The sequence below is a fragment of the Aedes aegypti genome, chromosome 1 (genome assembly GCF_002204515.2).
Source record: "Aedes aegypti strain LVP_AGWG chromosome 1, AaegL5.0 Primary Assembly, whole genome shotgun sequence".
In the NCBI taxonomy this organism is placed as follows: Eukaryota; Metazoa; Arthropoda; class Insecta; order Diptera; family Culicidae; genus Aedes; species Aedes aegypti.
The window spans coordinates 9,062,935-9,089,283 of record NC_035107.1 but is presented as its reverse complement, the minus strand read 5'-3'; the positions used below and the strand labels follow the sequence as shown (position 1 = coordinate 9,089,283).

General features: G+C 39.9%; 2 protein-coding genes across 3 annotated transcripts in view; both read right to left on the bottom strand.

Annotated features, from left to right (window-relative positions):
* Positions 1 to 19,309, bottom strand: part of LOC5579823 (synaptotagmin-14) — a 95,737-nt gene extending 76,428 nt beyond the window's left edge. Inside the window, exon 1 of one of the 2 annotated variants that reach the window (XM_021838852.1) lies at positions 19,244 to 19,309. Coding sequence is in view for 1 of the 2 variants with exons in the window: in XM_021838851.1 (XP_021694543.1) it covers positions 847 to 883 (37 nt within the window). In the remaining variant the exon portion in view is untranslated. Of the gene's footprint in view, positions 1 to 846; positions 2,169 to 19,243 lie in introns of those variants that run through there. The other variant, XM_021838851.1, reaches the window with a different exon arrangement.
* A 3,599-nt stretch (positions 19,310 to 22,908) lies between these two features.
* Positions 22,909 to 24,916, bottom strand: LOC5579822 (lysosomal Pro-X carboxypeptidase). Its single transcript, XM_001651003.2, has 4 exons — positions 24,667 to 24,916; positions 24,429 to 24,599; positions 23,321 to 24,361; positions 22,909 to 23,261 (listed from the first exon to the last, which is right to left on the bottom strand). Exons 2-4 carry the CDS (start codon positions 24,584 to 24,586, stop codon positions 23,030 to 23,032), a joined length of 1,431 nt encoding a protein of 476 aa, XP_001651053.1. The 5' UTR covers positions 24,587 to 24,599; positions 24,667 to 24,916; the 3' UTR covers positions 22,909 to 23,029.
* Between the last annotated feature and the right edge of the window lie 1,433 nt (positions 24,917 to 26,349).

Here is a 26,349-nt window from a genome sequence, read left to right as displayed (position 1 = left end):
ACGGGTGCCTTGCTGCAGCATCATCGCCCGCGCTGCATTCTTCTCGTCCAAAACCGTCTGACACTCCTCGTCGAACCAACCGTTCCTTCGATTTGCTTCCACGAACCCAATGGCACCTTCCGCTGCGTTGTTTATGGCTGCTTTGAGACTACTCCAGCAGTCCTCAAGAGGGGCTTCGGTGAGCTCTCCCTCTTCCGGCAACGCTGCTTCAAGGCTTTGCGCGTAATCAGTTGCGAATTCGGGTAGCTTGATTCAAAACACTAACAAACAAATAAATTTCATGATTTAATGCATAACAAACGAGCCAATGACCAACCTTATCGAATCAAATTCCAGCTGCAACGATATTAAACAGGAGATTGGTTGTGGATTTATAGTGGGAACACTTGAATTTAAATATTCATTATCAAAAATCAAAACTCTTTAGGACGGTTGCCAGAAATAATAACATTTTCTACTAATAAACTATCAAAGTTACCCCGTGTTACGGTATTCTACAACAAATTCAGTTTTGTGATAGTTTGAGCATACAAGTTGGCAAACTTGAATGCAATCGGCTGAAATCGACAAATAATGCATTTTGAATAGACAATAAGTATTTCAAAAATTTGAACGTACCTACCTACTATGATATTTTTGAAAATGGCAATAATTTTAGCAATCTAAAATCAAGTAGATAGGGGCAAAAAAAATGTTCCGCAATGTTATTATAATAGGATAAGGCCTTGATCAAACTGTACCGCGTCGGTATTCTGAAGTTTATTCCAGTAAGCATCCTTTCACCTTATATCCGCAAAAGAATGGTTCCCTCACGACATTCAAGCATTAAACACACATTGCACTCACCGTTTAGGTAATTATCAACTCCAGCGATCAGAATCATGTTTCTCTCGTCCGTAATCAAACGCTTTCCGTCAAACTCAGCAAATGAACTTCCTCCTTATCTCGATTAAATCAGCCTTCAATGGTGTAATACCCGCTCATATCTTCTTCCGTGACTTCCCACACTACCTACTGCGGAAACTGCGTCGAATCCTTCCGCCCCGAAAACACGAAAGGTTGTTGGTCCTTTGTTTTGCTTAGGACGTTTCGTCCTTTCTTCTGTTTTGGGATAACTCTGTCTGTCTGTCTGTCGTGGTGGTGGATGTTGTTGACAAAACCGTTGGTATCGATCGCCTCTCGCCCTATACACACGTGCTCCCGTTCAGTGGGTCTCGGTATGTATCCTGACGAGCTTTTAGCCAGTTTACTTCAAGCTCGCTCTCACGTGCTCACTATGCTCATCGCGGCGAACCGCTTGGCCAAACTTGGAAACGGATACAAACTAACACGGCACTGGCTCCCGTCCCCAAAAGTGACAACAAACCATTCACGGGAGTGCACGGACCTGCCTCCAATGTTAGGATAGTCCTTCTCTCTCACCACACGGTCACATATGGGACTCCTTGCTTATGATGTACGCACTTTTCTCTTTCGTTCTCTTGTTCTCACACACTCACACACTGGTACGGATGAGGAAAATTTTCATTCAATTTTTCTTCCTCTGGCACTGACCAAATCAATTTTCCCGATTGACGGATTTTCCCGGATGATTTTCCAAATTTTGGGTACACTTTCTAATTGCTTGCGACTTCGGTTGCGTTTCGTTGGTTGAAACCTTTCCCGACGTTCCACCAAGACCTCCTCTAGTCAGGTTTACGTTCCTCGAAGAAAATCCAAAAATGTCGCATTTGTCCTTGCCTTTCACTAGTTACATTTCAGTTTTATCATCCAATCCACCCTGTTGCAAGCTCAAAACAGTTCCACCGCATGAAAAACGAACCAAACGGATTTAGAAAGGAAAAACTGACTAACGATAGATTTCCTAAGATTTCCAATGCTACAATATAGGTAATATGTTACTTTTTCTTCGATCAAAATTCACTAGACTAATCTCACTTTTTAAAGCTTTTCCACGAAATATGTCCGTTTTTCGATTCAAAAATTAAGCACTTCTTCGCCAGGATAAGATTGCAGCGACTGGGGTTACAATGTAATAAAGTTCCATTTTTTCTTTGCTTTTTTCTTCTTGTTGTGTGTTCAACCACCGATGATGGAGATGATACACGGTGGTTGCCTCCCGATGGATGATGTTACTCGGAGAAAGGTAGTTTCTGAACTGAACACAAGACGGAAATACCCAGGATTCCCTTTTACTCACTCATCACCGTACCCCAACGGGGAGGGCTTTCTCTTTGGCTTTGGCTGACGGACTGTTGCTACCAAGCGAACAACTTGGTTGTGGTGTGGGAAAGTGCTACCACTGAAATGTCCTGGCGCTGTCTATCTGTCACGTAGACATGGGGTCATGCAATGTTCGTTAGTATCGCATTAGCACTGGTGCACAAACTTTTCGAGTTAATATGATCCACAGGTTATGCTAGAGAAAACTAGCAATTTTGAAAGCACAATTTATTAAGCACAAAAAAACTAATAGACTACAAATCGTTTTGCTTCTGATTTTTCTATACTTTCCCCCTATGATTAATAAAGCGATTTCTTCAAAAAGTCCTCCAAAGATAATTCCAAGATTTCCTTGCTAACTTATTTTTGATACTCCTTCGAAATTTCATTCAGTATTTTTCTAGAATTTTCTCCATATGTATTTCGACCTAAACTGTTAACAGGATCCTTGCTAGAGCCTAACGAAATCTTAAGTTGGTTGTCTCTGCTGGAAAACACCAAATCGATTCCAAAATTCCTTAGCTTTGGCCGGAGCTGAATGCTGATGAATGGGATGGAGACCCTCTTCATGAGTTCGGCGATAGGGGGTCGTCAAAGTACTCCGAGTATGCTGTTTTTTTTTTTTTAATAAATGAAGGCTTTTATCGTCCCTTCCTTGTATCCGTTGGCTCTTGCCGTCTCGAAAATGTATTCCAGTCCCTTAGTTTTTCGCTGAGGGGTGTAGTCTGCATCCTGTAAACCATGTGGAGAAACGCTGCCATCTTATTCTGAAAAGAATTATTCGATGCGTAGGGGATGACTCGCTGGGTGTTTGTGGGCTTTTTATAGATTTCGAAGTTGAACTATGAAGTTTCTTCCTTGATGACAAGTAGATCCAAAAACGATGGTAGAGAGGGTTTCCCATAGGGGCTAATTTTATCTGCTTGTAGAAGTTCCCTCGAAATTAGTTCGAAAGTAGTTCTCGTCCGTTCGCAACCTTACCAACCTTATGTATATCTTGACCATTTCTTTCCATGCTGCATGCTGTCCTATGGGATAATTACCAGTCCTCGAGAAGATTTAGGGAATTCTTTACTGGAACGCTGGGGAAAAGAGTCGCTACGTCGAAATACATCATTATCTCGTGATCCTGAATGTTTCCTGACTCTAGTAGTTTCTGTGAGAATTTCTCGGTATTTTAACTGACCTAGTGAGGAAGAGATACTCTGGAATTCCTTGACTAACCATTTCGCAGTTTATTGGTGAGAATCAATTTCCTTCTTCTTATTCTTCTCATCTGGGTGGCATACAATTGCTTCTCCATGTGACGCATGCCATTTGTCATTTCTAGACCACACTGCGTGCATGTTTTATCACTATCATTTCTAATTCTTACTTTAATCAATCAATCAATCAATCAACAGTTTATTCATCATAAAAGAGTATTATACAATAAATTCCTTATTCTACAAATAATGAGTTCGTTAGCAACTTTCAACATTAGATCGATTTTTTAAGTATCTTTACAATATAGTGATGATGTTATATCATATTGATTTTTCATTTAGAGGAAAACAATCTTTTCAGATAAAAAACCTCTTACTTGAAACAATTAAAAACTTAAAAGCTAGGACCCTAACACTAATTACATAAAGCACGCAACATATCAAAAGAAGAACTTTCACATTTCTGATAATAGTTTGATCTAATTCTATTGCAGTACTGATCTAGGGTTTCTATATGACTAATGTCATGTAATTGGCTGGTGCTAAACCAAGGAGGTAAATTATGAACCATTTTTAAACATTTGTTTTGAAAAACTTGTAGCTTTTTCCTATGAGACATGGCACACTCGGACCATATTGGCGAAGCGTAGGCTAGAGTTGATCTAAATACAGTTTTGTACAGCAAAATCTTATTTCGAGTATTTAGTTTTGATTTTCGATTAATAAAAGGATACATAATTCTAATCAATTTCTCACATCTCTCAAGTATATACTGAGAATGTTTTTGAAACGTAAGTTTTTTATCTAAAATTAAACCTAGATACTTCGCTTCATCTTTCCACGGTATATCAAATCCATTCAAATTCAGACATCTATTAGGAAGTTTTCTTGGACTTCTGAACCTTGTAAAGAAAACAGCTTCGGTTTTATTTTCATTGACCTTAATTTTCCATTTTTTGCAATAATTGGAATACTGGACTAGACTCGCATTGAGATTGATAATCACCTCAACTGGATCGCTAGATGACGATGTTATGGCTACATCATCAGCAAATTGATATCGTACACATCCTCCAAAATCTGGAATATCATGTATGTAGACGTTATACAGCACGGGAGATAAAACGCTCCCTTGAGGGACACCAGCAGGAACGGTTTGTAACTGAGAGGTTTCGGAACCTATCGTTACTACAAAGTCACGATCTGATATGTAGGAATGAATTAATTTTACCAGATAAGTAGGAAAATTCAAATTGATCATTTTGAAAATCAAACCTTTGTGCCAAACCGTATCGAATGCTTTTTCATTGTCTAACAGAACTAGTCCAGTAGACTTCTTGATTTCGCGGTTGTTTTTTATATTCCTAGTTAGTCGATGCAATTGGTGAACTGTAGAATGCTCAGTCCTGAATCCGAACTGAGTTTCTGAAATTATATTGTTTTCTGAGATATGTTGATTGATTCGGTTTAGTAAAACTTTCTCGAAGATTTTACTTAAACTGCTCAATAGACTAATAGGACGGTAGTTTCGCGGGTCAGAATGGTCTTTATTTGGCTTCGGAATTGCTATAACCTTAGCATGTTTCCATGCCAAGGGGAAGTAATTCAGTTTTATGCACGAATTGAAAATAAATGTCAAAAGCACGAGAGCTTTTCTCGGTAATCTTTTCAAACACCGATTATTTATTTGGTCAAAGCCTGGAGATTTGTTGTTTTTCAACTTTTTTAAAAGCTGTAATATTTCCTTCGGTTTGACTAGCCTTCGAGTATCAAGATCAACTTGTTCGTGGTTTGCAAGGAAATTATCAACTGATGAATTAACTTCGAATTCGATGGGACTTTGATCATGAAAGGTAGTGAGATGTGCTCTGGCAAAGTTATTTCCAATTTCTTCACATTTTTCTTTATCGGTAATCAATAATTTACCGTCTTTTTTAAGTGCTGGTATGAAATTATGTTTGTTTTTGAAAAGTTTACCAAATTTCCACATTTTGTTGTAATTATTTCGATCGTAATTCATGCTCAGCAAATTATCTGACCATGATTTGTTCCTGAACTCGTCGATTCGTTTTTTGACTAAAGTACATACATAGTCATAGACGGATTTGAGGTATGGATCTCTTCGATTTCGTTGCCATTGTCTCCGGCGACTATTTCTTAATCTTATCAAACGAAGAATATCATCAGGTAAAATAAGCTTGTACCTGTCTGGAACAATTAGCGGAATAAATCTTTCATGAGCTTGGTGCATAATAGTGGTAAAATATTCAATATGGTTGTCAATTTGATAGGTTTCGTGAATTGTACTCAAATTAAGTTGTTGTAGATCAATGTTATCATTTAGGAAAGATTTAAATCCTCTCCAGTTGGCACGGGAATAGTCTGGAATGGATCGAGGATGGGCTAAGTTTGCCGTAGCGGAATCAATTTCAAATAGCACTGGTAAATGGTCAGATGTTAGATCTTGAACAGTTCGTATGTTTAATATTGAATGTATACCATTTGTAAGCACTAAATCAAGAGTAGAGCATCGACGGTTTGGATCAGTGGGAATATACGTAGATAATGGAGGATGTTGTACAATAAAAGTACCAGATTGCAGTTCATTGAAAAGCAAATTGCCTGCAGTGTTAGCACGAATGCAGTTCCACAGACGGTGGCGGGCGTTTAGATCTCCACAAATGAAGAAGCTGTTTCGAATTTTAGTGAGCTTTTGAATATCTTGTATAAAAAGCTCATTATCTCTGTTAGCGCCAGGATTGTAAGCAGAAACTAACGAAATTGGACCCGTAGATGTGACAACCTCAATACCTATTGCCTCGACAATTTCAAGGTCGAAAGAAGGCAGCAATGTATGCGCAACATTAGAACGAACGATTATTGCAACTCCGCCTTTACGACGGCCAGATCTGTCTAAGCGGTAAATTTTGTAATCAGAATGAACAAGTTTGATAGCTGGTTTGAGAAAAGTTTCGCAGATGAGAACAACATCAATCGAATTATTAATGAGGAATCGGAAAAGGTCATGCGATTTGCTCTGAACACCATTAGCATTCCAGTATGAAACTGTGATGTTTCTGGTATTATTATCCATTACACGGGAAACAGTACTGAGCTGTAATTTCAAAAATCACTTTGATCTGTTGTTGCTTGGTCGTACAAGTACTTAACCTTGAGAAAACATCAGACACAATGTCGACGATTTCTTCTGGGGAGAAAAGATCGTTTTTTGTGGACTGGTTACTGCTATACCGGGGATTATGATGTTGGCGGAACTGGGGTGGAACGGTTCGATCTTCACGATGGGACACAACGTTGGAATACAGCTGAGCATGTTGACGAAACGGTTTCTGGAACGACCCTCCCAATGGCCCGGATGGGGGGAATTCTTCTGGACGAAACTGGAACCCTTCACGGCTAGATCTCTGGGTTTTGGACTTGAGAAGTTGATGATTCCTGGCGTTGATGAACTCTTGACGTTTCTCACAAAGGTGAAAGTTAGCGGTATGTTGCTGACCACAATTCGCACATGCAAGCTGTTCTTTTGGAAGCTTAATGGACTTATCCTCACGGTTTGCCGTTAGCGGGCAATCAATAGTCTTGTGATCATTTCCACATTTGACACAACGTGGCCGGCGGAAACATTGTGCAGATCCATGTCCGTACATTTGACAATTGCGGCACTGAACGGGTCCTTTTGTCTTTGTGGAATAAAAGTCCCACCTAACGATGCAATGGCCAACCGTCTTGATTTTCCTAATGGCGTTGAGCTGCACGCTTCCTTTGTTGAAATACAGGAGGTACAAAGCATGATCTTCGTTCCGTTTTCTCTTGAGCGTCATTTTTCGGATTTCTTTTGGAGACACATCCACTTCCTTGAGTGCTTCGGATACCTCTTCGACATTCATGTCTGGAAGCCCAGTCAAGACAATTTTAGTCATTCTGTCTTCATCTCGCACGTAAGTGAAGAAGTTTGCTTTTTGCTGTTTCAGGTAGGAAACGAGCTTGGAGTGGTCTTGGGTTGTGTACATGAACACATTGACCCCAGTTGATGTTCGCTTGACGTTGAACATCGAGACGCCTGCGTTCAAGGCCATTCCTTGTACAGCAGGGATGTTGGTCTCAGTAATCGTGACCAGCGGAATCTTTTCTTTTCCTTTTTTGGCATTTTTATTTTGCGTGATAGGCAGCACGTTGGTATCACTGCCAGCTAGAGTGCCAAACTGATTTGATGTGGCGATGTTGTAACCGTAGCTGATAGAAGAGCACGTGGCGTTTTGTTGATCTGTTGTATCCATGATCGGAAGCTCAATCAGGGCAGATGTGCTCGGGAAATCCGTTAAGGGGCGACGAAGTTTCTGGGTCGGGCCATTTGGCTCCACGCCGTTTGATATTACTGTGGAACTATTCCGTTTTTGACCAGCGGCCGCCGGTGCTAGATCGATGCTGCAACAACGATAGGAGATCACGAAAACAAAAGACTATTTGAATAATAGATCGAGAATAAAGCGCGATGAATAACACGTCCGATCACAACGAGAGCGGGTTTCAAAACAAATTCTTACTTTAAAATCTTTTGTTAAACGTAACCACTTAGTATATTCACAAAAATTTTTTTTTTATACTCTCGGAACCATTCGTCCGGGTGTCGTAGTAGCGTCGGCCGGAAAACAAGCGCAGCTCCAAAAAAAAAAAAAAAATATCACGTGGTCGCAAAAAAAATATCACACTAAACGCGTCTGAAAGTTTAATCACTGTTTAATATCGGCGTTTATCCAATATTCACTTCCGAATTGAAATCTGGATGGCGTAGCACCAGCCAATTCACCGGCAACATCGCGGAAAAAACGAGAGCACGAAAAAAACGCGTGGAGCAAAACAAAACACGACCGTTCGCGGGCAACGCCTACTGCGATCTCACAATGTTCCTTGCGGTGTTCTGGTCTTAAACTGGTCTTCACTAAACAGCCCGAAGATATTTCATACCCCAGGTAATCTACCAGGAATTCTTTGAGGATTTTTCCACCGGTATTTTCGAGGATTTATTCCGAAATTTCTACAGGGGTATTTCAAAATTTTCACTTAAAATCCTGGTTCAAGTTTCCACTTAAAATCCTGGTGGAATGCCTATCGAAATTTCTGTCCTAGTGGAATGCCTATCGAAATTCCTGTAAACTTGTAGAGGAATTTTTAACAGAAATTCCTGTATAAATAACCTTGGGGAAAATACTGGAAGAACACTTGGAGGAATTATTTGGGAAACAAAAAAAAGTGATGAATTTGTTGATGATATGACTGTCGATATTTCCGAATACTTGAAAAAACCTTTCAAGAAATCCCTGAAAAATTGGAGCCTGAACTTCTGCTGAAATCCTTCGCTGAATTTCTAGAGAAATGCCCTGGATAAACTCCTGAGCAATCTCTGGTGCAATTCGTGATGAAATTTGTAGCGGAATTCCGTGAAAAAAATCTAAAAAGAATACATAAAACAATATCAGCAAGAATCCTTGAATGGATTGCTGAAGGAATCCCTGGGAGAATCCCATGTGACATACCTGAAAAAATTCCATGAGGGATTGTCTGAGCAATCACTGAAAGAATTCATTAAACAATCATTGAAGGAGTCCTGCAAGACTTTTTAGAGAAACTTTAAAATAAGTAGTAAAATAATTAGATTGGCAAATACCTGTAGAAATTTCGGCTGCATATTTCGGGAGAACTTCTGGAAAAGTACCTGGAGGAATATCTTGACCAATTTCTAACGTAATCGTTAGAGCCGTACCTGGATATATTCCTGAAACGATTCCTAGTGGAGTCCCTAGAGCAATCTGAGAAAAAATCCGGATTCAATCCTAGTAAAATAGCTGGTGTAATTCCTTGAGGAATATCTGGGAATGCTCCTTGTGTAAATTCCGATGAAATTTCTGATTGCATGTCCAATTCCTAGCAAAAATCCTGGTGACATACCTGATGGAATTCCAGTTGTAATCCTTGGAAGAGTACCTGGTGGAATCTCTAGAATTCTTTGTGAAACATTTAATGAAAATTATGGTGAAAATCCTTGGAAAAATATCTGGTAGAAAACCTGAGAATTTCTTGTGATATTTCTGCTGGAATCATTGAATAACTTCATCCTGATTAAATTCTCCTAATGGATTTGCCATAGAACACTTGCGAGAAATTCCTGGCGGAATCCCTAGGGTATTGCATAGTGCAATAACTTTATCAATTCTGAGTGAAATCGCTGTGAAATTCATGGTGGATTTTCTGGCAGAATTCCTGGAGAATCTCTCAAAGAATACCTCATCAAATCATTTGTAGAAATTCCTGCTTGATTCCCCGGAAGCATTCCTGTTAAAAGTGCCTAGTAGAATTCCTGATAGAGTCTCTTGTGGGTATTCATTTTATTAGAATTCCTGGTAAAACCACTGAAGGTACCCTTTGACGAATCTTTGGAGCAAACCCTGGTAAAATTCCTGGATAAAGTTTTGAAAGAATCTCTTAAGAAACTACCAAGGTAATCAATAAGCATTTGAATAAGCAGTAAATCAGTCTCATAATTGCATCCCACATGCTCATGCTTTCCTAATATAGCACACTGATTGCTTAGCTGCCTGAAATTAGCAAAAAGACTGCCATGCCATTCCAATATTTGTGACTTTCAATCAGCATTTCAAATGCACAACATGTTATTAGACGTGTTTTACTGCCCTCACTATTCATAAACCAATAGGTTATGGGCCCAGAAAAACTCTGAAGAAATAGTCTTGATGAAAGTTCGGAAAATCGTTACCGGAGAAGTTCCAACAAGATGGGTGATCTGAAGACGTCCTTCGAGAAACTTGGTGATACCAACTACGCGGTGTGGAAATTTCGTATGGAGCTTCTGTTGATTCAAGATGACCTGCTGAGCGTCGTTACTGAAGAGAAGCCTGAAGATCCACCGGCAGCTTGGACCACGAAAGATGGCAAGACACGATCGCTGATTGGACTCAACGTTAAAGACAGTCAACTTTCACATATAATTCGAGCGAAAACGAGTAAGCAGATGTGGGACGCGTTACGAACATATCACGAACGGTCATCTTTGGCGAGCAAGGTCCATGTTCTTCGGAAGCTGTGTTCCCAGAGATTGTTGGAAGGAGGATGCATGTCCGATCATTTGAACGAGATAACTTGCCTAGCTAACCGACTAATCGCGATGGGAGACGAGCTGAAAGATCACTGGATAGTGGCCATGATTTTATCAAGCTTACCGGAATCGTACGGAAGTCTTATTACGGCGTTGGAGAGTCAGCCTGAAGCGGATTTAACACTCGAATTTGTGAAAGGAAAACTACTTGATGAATGGAGGCGGCGCGAAGAAAATCAATCCATTGAAAAGGTGTTACGGACTGGCGGTGATGAATCAAGAAAATCATCGATGAAGCAGAAGAAAACATGCCATTACCCGGGTAGAGGTGAATAGCAAAATAATGGTAAAATAAGAACAAATTTTGCAATCATATCTAGTTTAACCATTATTATGTTATTAATATATGACATAAATATCTCATCAATAGCAAAACATACAATCATAGCAAAATTTGTCATTGATATGTTATACTTGAAAGTCATGTAATAACTAATCAATAACAAAATATACTATCATGGTAAAATTTGTTATTTTTGCAAAAATAGTAAAAAAACATTAAATATCTAAAGAATAACAAACATCGCCATCACAGTAAAATATGTCATTATTTTGATATTTGAAAACATTATTTAAATAATTAATGAGAACAAATCAACATCAAATTTTGCCATAATAGCTCATTTTACAATTCGTATGATATTCATTGAAGATTTAAAAAGCAAATGTTTTTTGCATGAAAGCAAAAAGTTTATTTTTCAATCATGCTAAATTTTGATATTAAAGTCAAAGAACTAAAATTACCATTCTTTTGATCTACTCGTGTATAGCTTATTTAGTTATTATTTTGTTATCAATATCTAAATAATAACATATTTTGTTATTTACGATTGTCTATATTTTTGCTATTATTTTGTTATTACAATGGCAAATTATGATATTATTTAGTTTTATGCCATATAAACTTAGTTATTATTTTTGTTATTTTATCTCTTATTTCAAACAAACAAAGAACAAATTTTGCTATTCAAACATTCTATTTTAATGGTAAGTTTTGTTATTCTTTTGCAATTCTCCTCTACCCGGGTACTGTGGATTGGAAGGTCATTTTCGTCGGGATTGCAGGAAGTTTGCGAGTGACAAGAAACAGCAGCAGAAGCCCAGAGAGCAAAAGGTGAAGCTGGCAGCTAACGATGAAATGGAGATGTGCCTGGCGGCCGGTGAGCAATCTGGTGGCGATCTGTGGCTATTGGACTCTGGAGCAACTTCCCATATGACGAACGATGTGCGTTTCCTGAACAGTTTAGATGTCTCACGAAAAACCGGAATTAGTTTGGCGGATGGAAAGAAAGTCGAAGGATGCGGTGTTGGTACCGGCGTGTTCCGAGGTATGAATGATCAAGGTACAGCAGTCAAGGTCAAACTTTCCGAAGTCTACCATTTACCCACGCTGGCCGGAAGTCTGCTGAGTGTTAGCAAGATAACGGATGAAGGTTATGAAGTTGTATTCAACAAAACGATGTGCAAGGTTGTGAAGGATGACGTAATCTATTTGATTGGAGAACGACGAGGCAGTTTGTACCACCTGAAGGCAGGACCAGAAAGAATTTTGGTGACTGAGGCTGACCATTCCCAGCAGTGTATTCATTTGTGGCATCGCCGGTTGGGACACCGGAACTATGATGCAATTATGCGAATAGTGCGTGAAGAAATGGGAACTGGTATGGCGGTGCAGAGATGCGGAGTTCAATCCATCTGTGGTACGTGCTGCGAGGGGAAACAGAGCCGAGCCTCATTTCCAAAGGAGTCAGAGAGCAGAACAGTGGCAGTTGGTGATCTTATTCATATGGACCTGTGCGGACCGTTTGAGGAGCGTACACCAAGTGGAAACGATTTTGCCTGGTGATCATCGACGACTATTCTCGCTATACCGAAGTTTACCTGATGCGATGCAAATCGGAAGCAATCTTCAAGATCCAACAGTACGTTAACTTGATGGCAAACCAATTCGGAAGAAAACCCAGAATAATGCGATCGGATGGCGGAGGAGAATTTATCAACGGAAAATTGCAACAGTTCTGTCATGATAATGGAATCCGAGTGCAACAGTCAGCTCCCTACAGCCCACAGCAGAATGGAGTAGCGGAAAGAAAAAATCGTTATCTGGTTGAAATGATGAGATGTATGCTAGCAGAATCGAAGCTTGAGAAGAAATTTTGGGGAGAGGCCATAGCAACGGCAAACTATATTCAAAACCGTTCGCCGACATCATCGTCAAGCAAAACTCCTTACGAGCTTTACCATGAAAAGAAGCCGTCGTATACCCACTTCCGGATCTTCGGATCAACAGCTTACGTGCACATTCCAAAGCAGAAACGCAGGAAGCTCGACAAGAAGGCAGAAAAGTTGACATTTGTTGGTTACGCCGAAGGATGTAAAGCATACCGCTTCCTGAATCGAGTGGATTGTTCAATAACTATCAGTAGAGATGCAAAATTCGATGAAACCTTCAATGAGGAACCTGAAGTGATAGAGCATGTCGATGATGACGTAGTAGTGATTTTGAAGAATGATAATCCTATACCTGACATTGTAGAAGTAGAACCTGAGCAAACTAAGCCAATCGTTAATGATAATGAAGCCGAGCATCCTGAGGAGCTTCAAGATGATGAACCTGAGGGTGAACCCAACTGTGATGCTACCACGCCCAGACGATCATCGAGGCCGAATAAAGGTGTTCCCCCGAAATGGTACGAGCGGATATTTGCAGCTACAGAATGTCAGGAGGAGCCAACGAGTTTTGCTGCAGCAATGTCAAGTGACCATAAGGAGGAATGGAAGCTGGCCATGGAGGAAGAAATTGAATCCATCGAAGATAACAAAACGTGGAAGTTAGTTGATTTGCCAGCTGGAAGGAAAGCAATTGGTGCCAAATGGGTCTACAAAATAAAACGAGATGCTAACGGAGAAATTTCAAGATTCAAAGCAAGACTGGTAGCCAAAGGATACAGTCAACAATACGGCGTTGATTACGACGAAATATTTGCTCCTGTAGTACGTCAAGCAACATTTAGAACACTACTAGCTGTTGCTGCTAAGAAAGGTATGTCCGTACGTCAATACGATATCAAGACTGCGTTTTTACACGGCACTCTTGAGGAGGAGATTTATATGCAGCAACCTCCTGGATTTGTGGTCAAAGGAAGTGAACAAAAAGTGTATCGACTGTACAAAAGCCTCTATGGATTAATGCAAGCAGCCAAAACATGGAACCAGCGGCTCAATGCAGAACTGGAACGGCAAGGATTTAGACGCTGTGAATCTGATCCGTGTTTGTATGTGAAGCTGGAAAATGGAAAGCACAGCTACGTTCTGGTCTATGTCGACGACATTTTGGTTGCAAGCGAGGACAACAATCTGTTCACAAAGACTGAGAAAGCATTACGAAGAAGTTTTACGCTAACCTCGTTAGGAGAAGTCCACTGGTATCTAGGAATGGAAGTTAAGCGAAATGAAAAGGGAGATTTCTTTCTGAGTCAAGAACGATATATTGAGCAAGTCGCGAAGTCAACTGGTCTGGCAGAAACTAAACCATCAAGAATACCTTTGGATCCAGGATACCACAAGCACGAAGCGAGTGAGCGTCTCCCTGATAACAAGGACTATCAAAAGCTGATGGGTCAATTGCTGTACGTATCCGTGAATACCAGACCAGATATTTCTGCTGCAGTATCCATTTTAAGCAGAAAGACAAGTTGTCCAACGAAAGGTGATTGGGTTGAGCTGAAACGAGTAGCCCGATACCTCATGACGACCAAGAACTTATGCCTGCGGCTAAGTAACACGGAAGCGAACGAAGGACTTCTGGGATTCTGCGATGCTGATTGGGCTGAGTGTCGAGATGATAGAAAATCCAACAGCGGATTCCTGATGAAGTACAACGGAGGAACGATTAGCTGGGCATGTCGTAAGCAAACGTGCGTATCGCTGTCAACGGCTGAAGCAGAGTTTGTAGCACTATCTGAATCAGTTCAAGAGATGATGTGGTTGAAACGATTACTCTGTGATCTTGATGAACAACCCACCGTGCCCACCATTTACGAAGATAACCAAAGCGCCCTTAAGATGCTGGACAGTGAGAAATTCAGCAACCGGACTAAACATATTGATACAAGATTTCATTTTGCACGAGATATGAAGACGAAGTGAGAAGTTGATTTTGTCTATTGCTGTTCCGAAGATATGGTCGCAGATTTACTCACGAAGCCTCCAGGAGCAGTTCGTTTGGGAAAACTGAGGATGATGTCTGGAATCGAGATCATGTGTTGAGGAGGAGTGTTGATGATGAAAGCAACACAGTGATCATAGTAGCCAAGATCCTTACACTGTTAGTTGACGTTGTGAAATTTGTTAGACAATTAGTTCATTCCCGAAATACACTCTAATCAGTATAGACGTGTTTTACTGCCCTCACTATGGACCAATGCACGAGTTCATTAATTTGACGTTTGAGCGGTGCCGAATTCACTAGTTTCCATGGTTACATAAATAACACGGCACTGCTAAAACGTCAAATAATGAACAAGTGCATTGGTCCATTCATCAACCAATAGTTATGATATCATAGCATCTCAATTGCTTGCATATTTCCACTACTAAGAGAGACAAATGTGTTTGTAAGCTATCAAACAGTCATCTTTCTCGCTGGCCAACAGAATACCTTTTCCTACCTTTTATAAAAAATCACGTAACGAAATTTCTGAAGGCCTAACATTTAAGCAGCCGTAAATCAGGGCATTTTGGCTTGCTGGCATTTAATGTCCTTCAGTTAAGGCGCGTATTCTGCTAAATTAGTGTTTTCTTAAGTGCTTACCAATGATCTGGGTATTAGCGAACTCTTTAGAGGAATTTCCCAGAGATTTTAGGACGGTTTTCTCAAAGAATTGCTGGAAGTACCCTTGTAGAAATCCCAAAATAATTACGTATAGAAATATCCTTGGAGTAATTGCTTGGAGAAACTTCTGAAGAATCTCTGATGAAATACGTGAAGAATTTCATAAACGATTTACTTGAAAAAACCATGGAGAAATTCTTGGTGGAATTTCTGGAGGAATCCTTCAAGACACTCCTGGTAAAATAAATCAAGGAATTCCAGTTGAAATATTGGGAGGAATTCCAAGCAGAATTCTTGGAGGTATCTCTGAAGGAACTGTTGAAAGAATCTCTTTAAGAATTTCTGGAGAAGCTTTAAAGGAGATGATGAAGAAATTCGTAAGGAAATTTCTGGAGAAGTTCCGAGAGAAACTACTGGGAGATTTTCGGAAAAATATTAAGGAACAATTCCTGAGGAGATTCTTGAATAAATACATAGATAAATTTCCGGAGATACCCCTAAAGGATTCCTAGTGGAATCCCAAAAAAAAACATGTTGAAATACATGGTTGAATTCCTAAGGAAATGCATGGAGAAATTGCTGAAAAAAAATTCAGAGCAATTACTGGAGTAATATCTGCTAAAATTCCTGAAGGAATCCTTGTTGGCGAGATCCATGGTAAGATTCCTGTAGAAATGTCATTGGAGAACTTCCTGCCCAAATAACATTGGCAGCTAAATAACGGCTTATTCAACAAAAATTCGGTTTATAAAGCCTCTCAGCATGATCATGTTAAGGGTCGTGGGTTCGAATCCCGCTGGTCGAAGATCTTTTCGTAATGGAAGTTTTCTCGATTCCCAGGGCGTAGAGTATCTTCGTATCTGCCACACGATATACACATGCAAAAATGGTCATTGGCATAGTAAGCTCTCAGTGAATAACTGTGGAAGTGCTCATAAGAACACTAAGCTGAGAAACAGGCTTTGTCCCAGGTGGGACGTAACGCCAGAAAGAAGAATAAGAAGAAGAACAGCCTCTTTTTATCTGAATAAGCTTTTATTCAGCTACCAATGTTACCTGTGTGGGTGTGGGCTTCGTGGCCGTGCAGTTAGCAGCGTCAGAATTTTAAGCGAGGTGTGGGTTCGATTCCCGCTCCAGTCGGTGGAAACTTTTCGTCAGACGAAATAATCATCAAAGGTTACTAGGTGTTTCGTGTTGTCCGTTGCCTAATGTCAGTAATCGTTCAGTCTGCACAGCCTTTGTATGAAGACGGTGTAAGTTGTCCTTTTTTAACCTTTCTGTTGTCGTGCGAATTTTTGTAACGCGAGTAGTCGCGCGTTGTACTTTGTACAACATCCTTGGTATTGCGAATATCCCAGGAGCCTGACTACTTAGAAAGATGGTGTCTTAGGCAAAGTTGTTCAGTAGCTCAAGGGCTATCATTGATCGAGTTAGTTGATTCTTAATTTTGCCAGCAGGTGACGCTAGTGAGCATGAAACATTTGTTTTGCAGATCTCAGGATCTTGACTTCTTAAAAAGATAACATCTTCGGCAAAGTTGTTCAGTAGCTCAAATGCTTTCTTTGTTAAATCTTTGAAGTTCGGGATTAGCTAAAATAATGATAGCTCTTGAGCTACGCATCAACTTTGTCGAAGATGTCCCGAAATATCCGCAAAACAAAAGATTCATGTTCACTAGCGCCGCCTGGTGGCAACATTTTGAATCAACTAGCTCGATAAATGATAGTCCTTATACTAGGGAGGAAGCTTCCGAATCATCTTCATGTTCGATCATCTGTAGAGCTTTCTTCCTGGTATTACAACAGCTAGTCCGTATTGGTACAGCATACAGCATGGCTGGCCTGAAGATTTGTTTGAAGATCAAAAGCTTGTTCTTGAGACGAAGTTTTGATTTTCTATTACATTTGCCATCAATGACCTCAATGTGATTTTTAAAAATTAAATTTTCATTCAACATGATTTCTACTCAACCTTATCTGATCAATGTATTTGAAACCCTCTAATTCGTTAGTTCAATCTTCAGGCGAAATATTCTCAACGCTTGAATCCACAATTTGATAATTGACTTCAGATATTTGTTTGGGAACCTGTCGGAACGTTGAAAAGCTCATGTTCTCCTAGCCAAGAGAGAAAAGAGAGCGTTCAATTAAATTATATTCGCGCCGTCTGGAAAAGGAAATCAAACGATACGCCATTACTGTTCCTTATTACTGCGAGAGCACGCATACGGGAGGCTCGTCTGTCTCTTCTGTGGGCCAATAAAGCTCTCGGTGGGTGGAAAGCTGTCAAACGACAAGAAAAGGAAGAACGAGATTGAAACTGACTTGGTAACCGCGGACAGTGGTGCCAATTGACGAGTAAAGCTTGGATTGCGAGAATTTAAGTATATTTATGAGCTATTTTTGTAATATAAGATGAATTGTTACAAATGCTTCAATATTTTAGGTAACTATTGAAGTCGTTTTTTTGCTATGTTGATTTTCTCATACTGTTGATATCAAAATAATATGGAAAGCAAAATGAGTTTACCATGATTGAACGAATACTGCCACTATCGTTGAACAACAGAAAGAGTTTTTTTATGAATCAGAAAGCTACACGTCTTGAGACGGGGTTGGTGGTCTGATGGCTACCGCTTCTGCTTCATATGCAGAAGGTCATGGGTTCAATCCCAGGCCCGTCCCTTTCCTCGTACTTTGTAGTTGTATATCTCTCACTTGCTTCTATCTTCCATTCTAAATATATCACACTCAAACTATTCGTTCATAGCAAACGCTAGAACCAGAGACGGACAAGAAACCGTTTCCCTAACGCTTCCATTCTTCCACGCGCACGCCTTTCTTACGCCTGATACATAGGCAGTCTGCTAACCACAAAAGCAAACCTCTCTGCCATGCCTTCCCCCAATCCATACATTCCCGCATGAACTGGCGTGGATGCAGTGGAATATACGGTCTACGTGGGAGCCAGTTCAATGCATAATCAATTCCTCCCCCTTCCCCTCATTGGTCTGCATTCTGACGTGGCAGGTGCCACTGTTGCCTAAAAATAGAAGATCACCAGCACTTATACACTGAGGATGCCTGTTAGTCCCAAGCAAGTCATTCGGTTGGTTCCTTGTGTAAGTGCAGCTGATCTGGCAATACTGGAGTGCATCCACGGGCGGCCAATCAAGCTCAAGCTCAAGCTCAGCTCAATCAGAATACTACACGTCTTGGATATTTTCGTAGCCGAACTGCTTGCCTTGCCCTTCCAAGGAATAAATCTATTGCTTAGAAGCACCAACTAGTGGTCCCGGCAAACTTCGTCCTGCCATCAAGTAGGCTGCCGAAAAACGCTGTGAACATCCCATACAAAATGACAGTTCCGTTCACTCCCGTTTTTTCACCATTCCGGCTAAATATCCTAAACTTTTTATACACACAAACACGTTGGAACACTTCAGGAATATAAGTATGAGCGATTTTTTAAAATCCTATAGCCCGTTCTCGAGCCATTTCGTGACATACAAACACCATTCCATTTTTATTTATATAGATAGATAAACATTTTTTGCAATTTCTCATCATAATAGGCTGTTTTTCATCACGCCAATCTGTCATTTTGCCAAATTGTCGTTTAATTAGTGTATTACTAAGGTTTTTTTTACGTCGGTCGATGTCCCGCTTAAAAAAACGCGTTGTTTCAAAAAAAACGACTAAAATTACGCGTAGATTCAAAAAACGACAGAAACAACACGCACAAAAATTAAAACTTCAGTGTTTACCATAATTATCAAAAGTTTCTTACCGCATTACTGTAGTTCGCTTTTTTCCGTATCCAAATGGATCCTTAATTATGCTTGTGGAACACCTGAAAAAGAAAAACAGAAAAGGAATTAGTACTATGTATACTTGTTAAGTACTAGCTAGAAAAAAAAGATCATTTGAATTTGACAAATAACAGCATATTTCGATCTCATCTCTAAGTTCGTTTTCTGTATCGTTAACTCGATTTGTCGTTTTTTGTTACTTCTTAATCTATATGTTGGTGATCATTAACATTTATGGGTGCCTTTTTGAAGATGTTATGGTTATCTTAAAAGGAAAATAACTGTCGTCGTTTTACAGATTTTCTGAGAGTTTTTTCGTTCAAAACTGAAACAATGTTCTTAGAGCTTTACCACTGCTCTACAAATGCTCTATGAAATGCCGTGTAATTGATGTCATGAAGGTTTTTTTTAATAGATTCTTGAGCCTTGCCAGTTCCACTGACATAATGTAAGGGCCCTATTTTATAAGTCGAGTCGACCAAAATGACTCGACTGGATTCACTGTCGATCAAAAAATGCACTCGACAAGGCTCTATCACTCGAGTTTCTCGACAGTTGTCACTCTATGTGACAGAATTACTATGATAGTCGACGGGTGACTTCTGAAATATATTTGCTTACTTTGATCGACAGTGACTTCAGACGAGTCACATAAATCTGCTCGATTTATAAAATAGACCCCTAAATTTCACTTTATAAATCAACGAGTTGACTGTCTGTAAGAAATGATTAAACAAAGATGGTGTGATCATTTTGAAATTTTATTACATAGTTTTCCTAGTGAATTGTCGTGGTCATAGGCTACTTAATTTCAGAATCATTCACCATAGCCTACTACAACTCGACCTGATTACACAAAAAGAAACATACTTTTGTCGTCTTTTTTTTTCGGCGCTGGATTATATCGGATAAACACAACCGTCGATAACGATTTTAAAACCTTGAATCCTGGCATGATTCAAAATATTATCTGCAATGCCTCCTACCAGATATTCAACCAATTCTTCCGGTGAATGGAGCTTCTATGCATGCCCTGTTTTCTACTGAAAAGTTATTTCTTAGCCTATCTTGAAGCATGAAAAAATCAGGCAAGGAATCGCCCAAGAAAGCACATTTTCTGATACCAGAACGAAGATGAAAACAGCTCTCAGTTCAAACGGGATTGATTGTAGAAAATTTCTGCAAGGAATGGACAAGTAACTTCTTGAGCCATGTCTTATCAGCAGCAAATTAGCTATTACTATGTTAGTTACGAGTTTACAGATAGTATTCATCAAATGATTCTCTTTCCGACCAGATTCATGTTACAAGTCGACTTTTCAATGGGTATACGGTCACGCCTCTCACACCGAGGACCTGGGATCGAATCCCATCCCGAGTGAGTCACTTATGACAAAACGGTTATAGTGTCGACTGCCTTCAGAAGGGAAGTAAAGCCATTGGTCCCGGGATGAACTAGCCCAGGGATAAAAATCTCGATAATAAAGATAGAAAAATTGGTATACATTGAAATTGATCGCCAAAATGTTTTGTAAATTTATATTAGGGTTCCATAGCTTCTTATCACAAAATCTACGTTCGAATGTAACCAATTATAGGTAGGCTTTTCTTTTCACTGACTTGAATAATACAATGTCTGGTAACTAACATTGGCTTATTTCGTATTAGATGACACGGCAGTTCGCAAGACATTTCCATTACTTTGTTGACAAAATTATGTTGAATTCAGTTTTCAACATATTTTCTAATGCTCTTTCAGCTGCACTAATGAGATAAGAATTGTTCAGAAAAATAAGAAAAAACAGCAAGCCAAATTGTCCCATAATAAAAAGTACCCGCATATCAGTCCCACTACAGATTTTCGCACCGCGCGACACAAAAATGAGCCGTGTTTTGACCATCTTTGCATTTTTCTCGGAAAGATATCGTAATGAAAAGTACATTGTAAAAGTTTCAATAATAATCAGAAAACGTCGTCAACATTGAAGAAAATGGCGTCATGGCGTATACTATTGTTCAAAAAATTTGGTCATGGTAATGATTGTAAAGCAAGAGAATTTGCGTTTTCAACTTCATTAGTACATCAAATCTCGTTAATAAAGATAATAATAATAATAATAATTCATTAGTACATGAAAATAGACGGAGCAGCTCAGGTCTGAAAGGCTCTATAATAAAGTAATGGAAAAACTTCAGTAGTAACGTTACCAGTTACCAGCTTTTAAATAAAAGTTTCTACACAAGTTCTTGTTTGAGTTAGAGCGAGATTTCCATGCCCATTTCCATTCCCTAACGGGAATTCAATAACAAATGAGATTTTTTCAGTCATATAATAAACACAAAAAATATCAACGAATTTAGTTTTTTTTTAAATTAAAAACAAAATATTTATTCTTAAAAAAAAGTCAATGAATATTAGACAAGGGGTCCTGATCAGCCGTATGATGCAACAGAGTCGCGATGCTCTCACAAGAGTGGTGGACGATACTTACGTCCATCTTTCGGATCCTCGTGGTCTGCTTCGTATCCTTGGCCCGCCAATCATATTTGAACACTAGGGCATTAAGGGAACTGAAAAAATCCTCAATAGGACGGCACTGGGGCAATTTGGTCAGGTTCCTTTCTTTCAGCACGTACGGTAAAATCGTAAAATCGTACAACGCGCTCGCGGAGTGCTTGCTGATTCGACGCCATCTTCGATTGAATTGACATACCCGAGCGAAAAGAAACATGCCACCCACATGCATGAGAAACACTCACTCGATTGTTGCGTTTCCCTCGCTCACTTTCAAGAGCGATGTTGCCGTTCCTCCTACCAAGCTGAGTGTTTCAATTTCCAATTGCGCTCTACTTCTTCGCTGAGCGACAAGTTAGACAAAAACGGCAACAGAATTATTCACTATCGACTCCGTGTGCCGTAGGCATTCGATTGCAGTAGCCGAATGATTTTTTACATTTCGACTCAACTGGAGTAGTATTCACTGACTGGAAATACAGCCGGCGGAATGATTCAGTAAAGTTCTCTCTCTGCTCTGTGAGTTTTTTGATTTTCGGGTTATCTCAATCGTTTGCGATTCGTCGAGATTGAGCTCCCCCTAGTAGCGTTCGGCTCTCACTGAACTTTCGGTGGCAGCAGATACTTTGCTATTTTTATTGGTAGCGTTCGAGTGAGTGAGTGAATTTCCCCAAGCTTGGACCCATTTTGGGGAGTCTTGAAAGAACAATTTTAAGATCTTTACTATGATTACAGAAATGTATTGAAATCGTTCTTATTTTTACTCAACACCCGTTAGAAAGAGTTTTGATGATTTGCTGGTACTTTACCGATGTTCGAGATATCCATTTCCAAGAACGACGCTTTGAATCTCCTTGATTTGAATCAGCTAGTTTAAATCCGGAACGTTGAATCATAGCCTACTTAAATTAAGACTCATCATAGTTTGCTTAAATTCAGACTCATTTTAGCCTACTTAAATTTAGGACTCATTAACCATAGTTTAGTACGAAACTGTCTTCGAAATAATCATGATAATTTAATAACGATGCACAATAATTTATAAAGCCCAGATAATGTCTCTTTCAATTATAGACACTAGATGTAGAGTTTGGGATATGTCATCATTCAATCATTGAATGAGAGCAATTTTTAATGAAGAATAGATTTTTATTATTGAAATAAAATGTTTTTATATGCAGTACAAATTGACAGTCCAAGAAATTTCAACCAAAACACTTCGTACAGGAAGCACTAATGTTCCGTCATTCTAGCCCATCATTTTACGGTACTGCTTGATCCACATCTGAATATTTTGCAGATGCACTTGACGCGCTCCTCGCACCGAGCCGGGGTCATTCTCATCCGCTGCACGCAAATCAATGTGATGGGCACCTTCGGGTATCAACACCACTTTGATGGCGTTGTTTGGCGACTGCAGGACACCACCTCCAGACCACGGATCCATAAGCCCATTGCTGAACACGATGTTCGATGCTCCACTGAAATTGAAATGCATAGGTTATTCTGTTCAAGTGTATCAACGGAAATTTCAACTCACTCCAAATACAATCCACCATACGTAGTCAACGCGACAGTCTTCTTCGGTCGTACACCAAACTTTTTGAAACAATCGTCTGAGAACTTCTTCTCGTCCCAAGCCTTCTTCGGGAACATGTCTTTTCCGGATCCCTCGGAGCACATTGGCATCCACATTTCCGTGCACGATTGGAAATCCCATCCGGATGTTCCCATATTGTCATCGTAGGCATTCGCGATGTTCAGGCACTTGGTCTTACCGGTGTAATTCGAGTAGATACTCAACGCCTCCTGCAGACGGCCAATTAATTCGAGCCCGGTGAAGTTCTGAGCCAATCGACCGCAAAATTCCCTCACCGGATACGCCGGAACCGGTGCCAGGAAACTAGAATTGTACGGGTAGTTTATCATGGCCAAGTTTCCATAAACATCTGTGAGGTAATCGAAGAATGTCTCGGTGATATCCTCTGCCTTGGTGATGTTCCCACAGAACTTGAACTTGTCCTTCAACGTTTTCAAGCCGTCAGCAGTCGAGGAGTAGTTCTTCAGAGTATCCCACGATCTGGCAATATTCAATGAACATTCCCTGGTATACGCAACGCTAAAAACCGATGTTAAAATCTGACTGAACACGCCGCAATCAGTGTCGAACTGACGAATCGGAGCAGAGGACGCGATGGCACCGGTAACCAGATGCGGATACTTCATGCGGAACCACGCGGCCAACATTCCCCCGTAAGAACCACCGAAGGCAATTACCGGTCGACCACGGGTTGACCGATTGGAAGGATTAATCTCCGCCAGCAGATCGGCGAAATCCGCCAACGCCTGTTCCGAACTGAGGTACCCCAGATGCTTCGGAGATTCGTAGGAAGCGTTCCCAAATGGAAGCGTTTTGCCGTAGAAGCGATGTTCCGCAAAAACGAGCGACGCTTTCAACTTGGGCGCAATGTCCCACATGAATCCGGTGTTCTGGGCAAAGTTTTCGATATCACCCTCGTTACCAGTGTAGAACAGGATGGGGCCTTTCCCATCCGGATTGTAGGTGTCATTGACCAGGTATCTGTAAAGGTATTGTGTCAATGGTAGATTAATGTGACGACTGCTTTGAACCGTAGCGCTACACTAACCTCATTTTAAATGTGACACTTTCGTTCACATACGTAAAATGGTCCAACGGAACATCCAGATACTTGATTTGGTATTCATATTTGGCACTGATTTGAGCCGTCATTAGACAAATGACGAGCAACCCCAATATCAGAGAATGAGTTTCTTTGGTGTTCATGTTCGAGTTGAAACTACAAAAATAGCAAGTTATAATATTTGTTCAATTGTATCTTACAAATTAAATTTGAAAATACTTACAATCTGCTATGTGTATAACAGTACACCAAAACACATCTCCTAGTATGACTCAATCTATCGTTAAAACTTCACCCTTATCAATTAGCAAGTAATAGTAACGGAGGCATTCGACTGACTGTAATGCAAAACAAAAAGCGTATTTAAACGTTATTAAAAAAGTAAAAACACAGGCACAGCCGGCACCAATCTGGAAGACAAACAGAGAATAGCTTCCTTTCTGTCGGACAGCTGATAGGAGATTGAATGACGGTGCTGAGAAAGCAGAGAGCTTCAAACCAGGGTAAAGCCGAATATTGATTCAGTGGATATCGCATCTCACAGCATACGGAGAGAGCGACAGGGAGAGGAAGCCGTCGAAATGACATTCATATGCTGTGTATGCACAGTAAAAATGATGGAACTTTTTAAAAGAAGATATACACGAATGGCAACGAAGCCCCCAGAAATTTGAGACATCCTAAACCCACTTAAAGCTTTAGAATTTTTGAACGTTGAGGCTCAAGCTTTCGAAATTTTGAACATTTAGATGATTCAACATGTATGTTTTTTGAACATTTTGATAAATAAAACATTGATCATTGGAAAATTTAATATTGATTCTTAATCCATATTCACACAATTGTGCCATAGAACATAGGACAATTATGCGAACTTATCATGAATCGTGGACAATTTCTACGACAATGAAATAGTTATCAAATGGTTCAAAAGCAATGCTAGGTTCAAGTAAATTATTGCAACTTGTTTGAAGTTCCGATATTGATCCGTCAAAAAGATGGTAATCTCGCTTGTAGCATACAACAAGTTGTATTCGCTAACCAGATAATTTATAGATTCTGCTGATCAGTGTTAAAATTAATGTTTTTAATGAAATAGCATCAATTCCTACTAATCGAGAAAAAAAAACCTAAGAGTCGTGCTATAAAAAGCAGCAGATATGTTGAGAACCGCGATGCAACGCAGAATTTTGCTAATCAAGTCCGATGTCCCCCTGGAACTACCTCATGGTATTACCACAGACAAACAGACGTAACACTTAGAACATTTTTTTTTCAAAATCCATCGCCCAGTTTCAGGGCTGGTAGCAGTCAGACAGCAAAATAATAGTGACTTTAGTGATCAAAATGATCAAAAAAGTGACCAAATAGTGACCAAAAAATGACCTAAAAGTGACTTGATAACTACAAGTATTAGTCATTAAAATAACTAGAAATGAAAATACGTGTGTGTATATTACCCATTCCACATACAGTGGGGATTCGCTCGTTGGGGGTCCGCTAGAAGGTATGACTCGATGGTTGGATGTTCGCTGGTTGGAAAATATGCCAACTAAAAAGCACTCGAATGTCAGAAGAAGATGTCAAACTGACTTTGACGTCTGACTACCGTCGCATTGAAGTCTCCATATATAAAACAAACGTGTATGTTTATGTGCGTTTCGTAACGTGATTTGTGCTCCAGATGCGTTCGTCTGGAGCATTTTCACCAGCTGTCAGTCGTTCCAACTAACGGGTCGGATTCGTTAGATGGAAGGCAGTCGTGTTCCAACCAGCAAATCCCCGCTGTATTAGGTGTTGTGGTGGAATTTTGAGTGAAACTGGCAACACTGAGTAATAGAAATATCAATAGTGAAATGTTGGGAGATCGTATCTTGGAAGCCTGGAATAAAAACCAAATTGTATG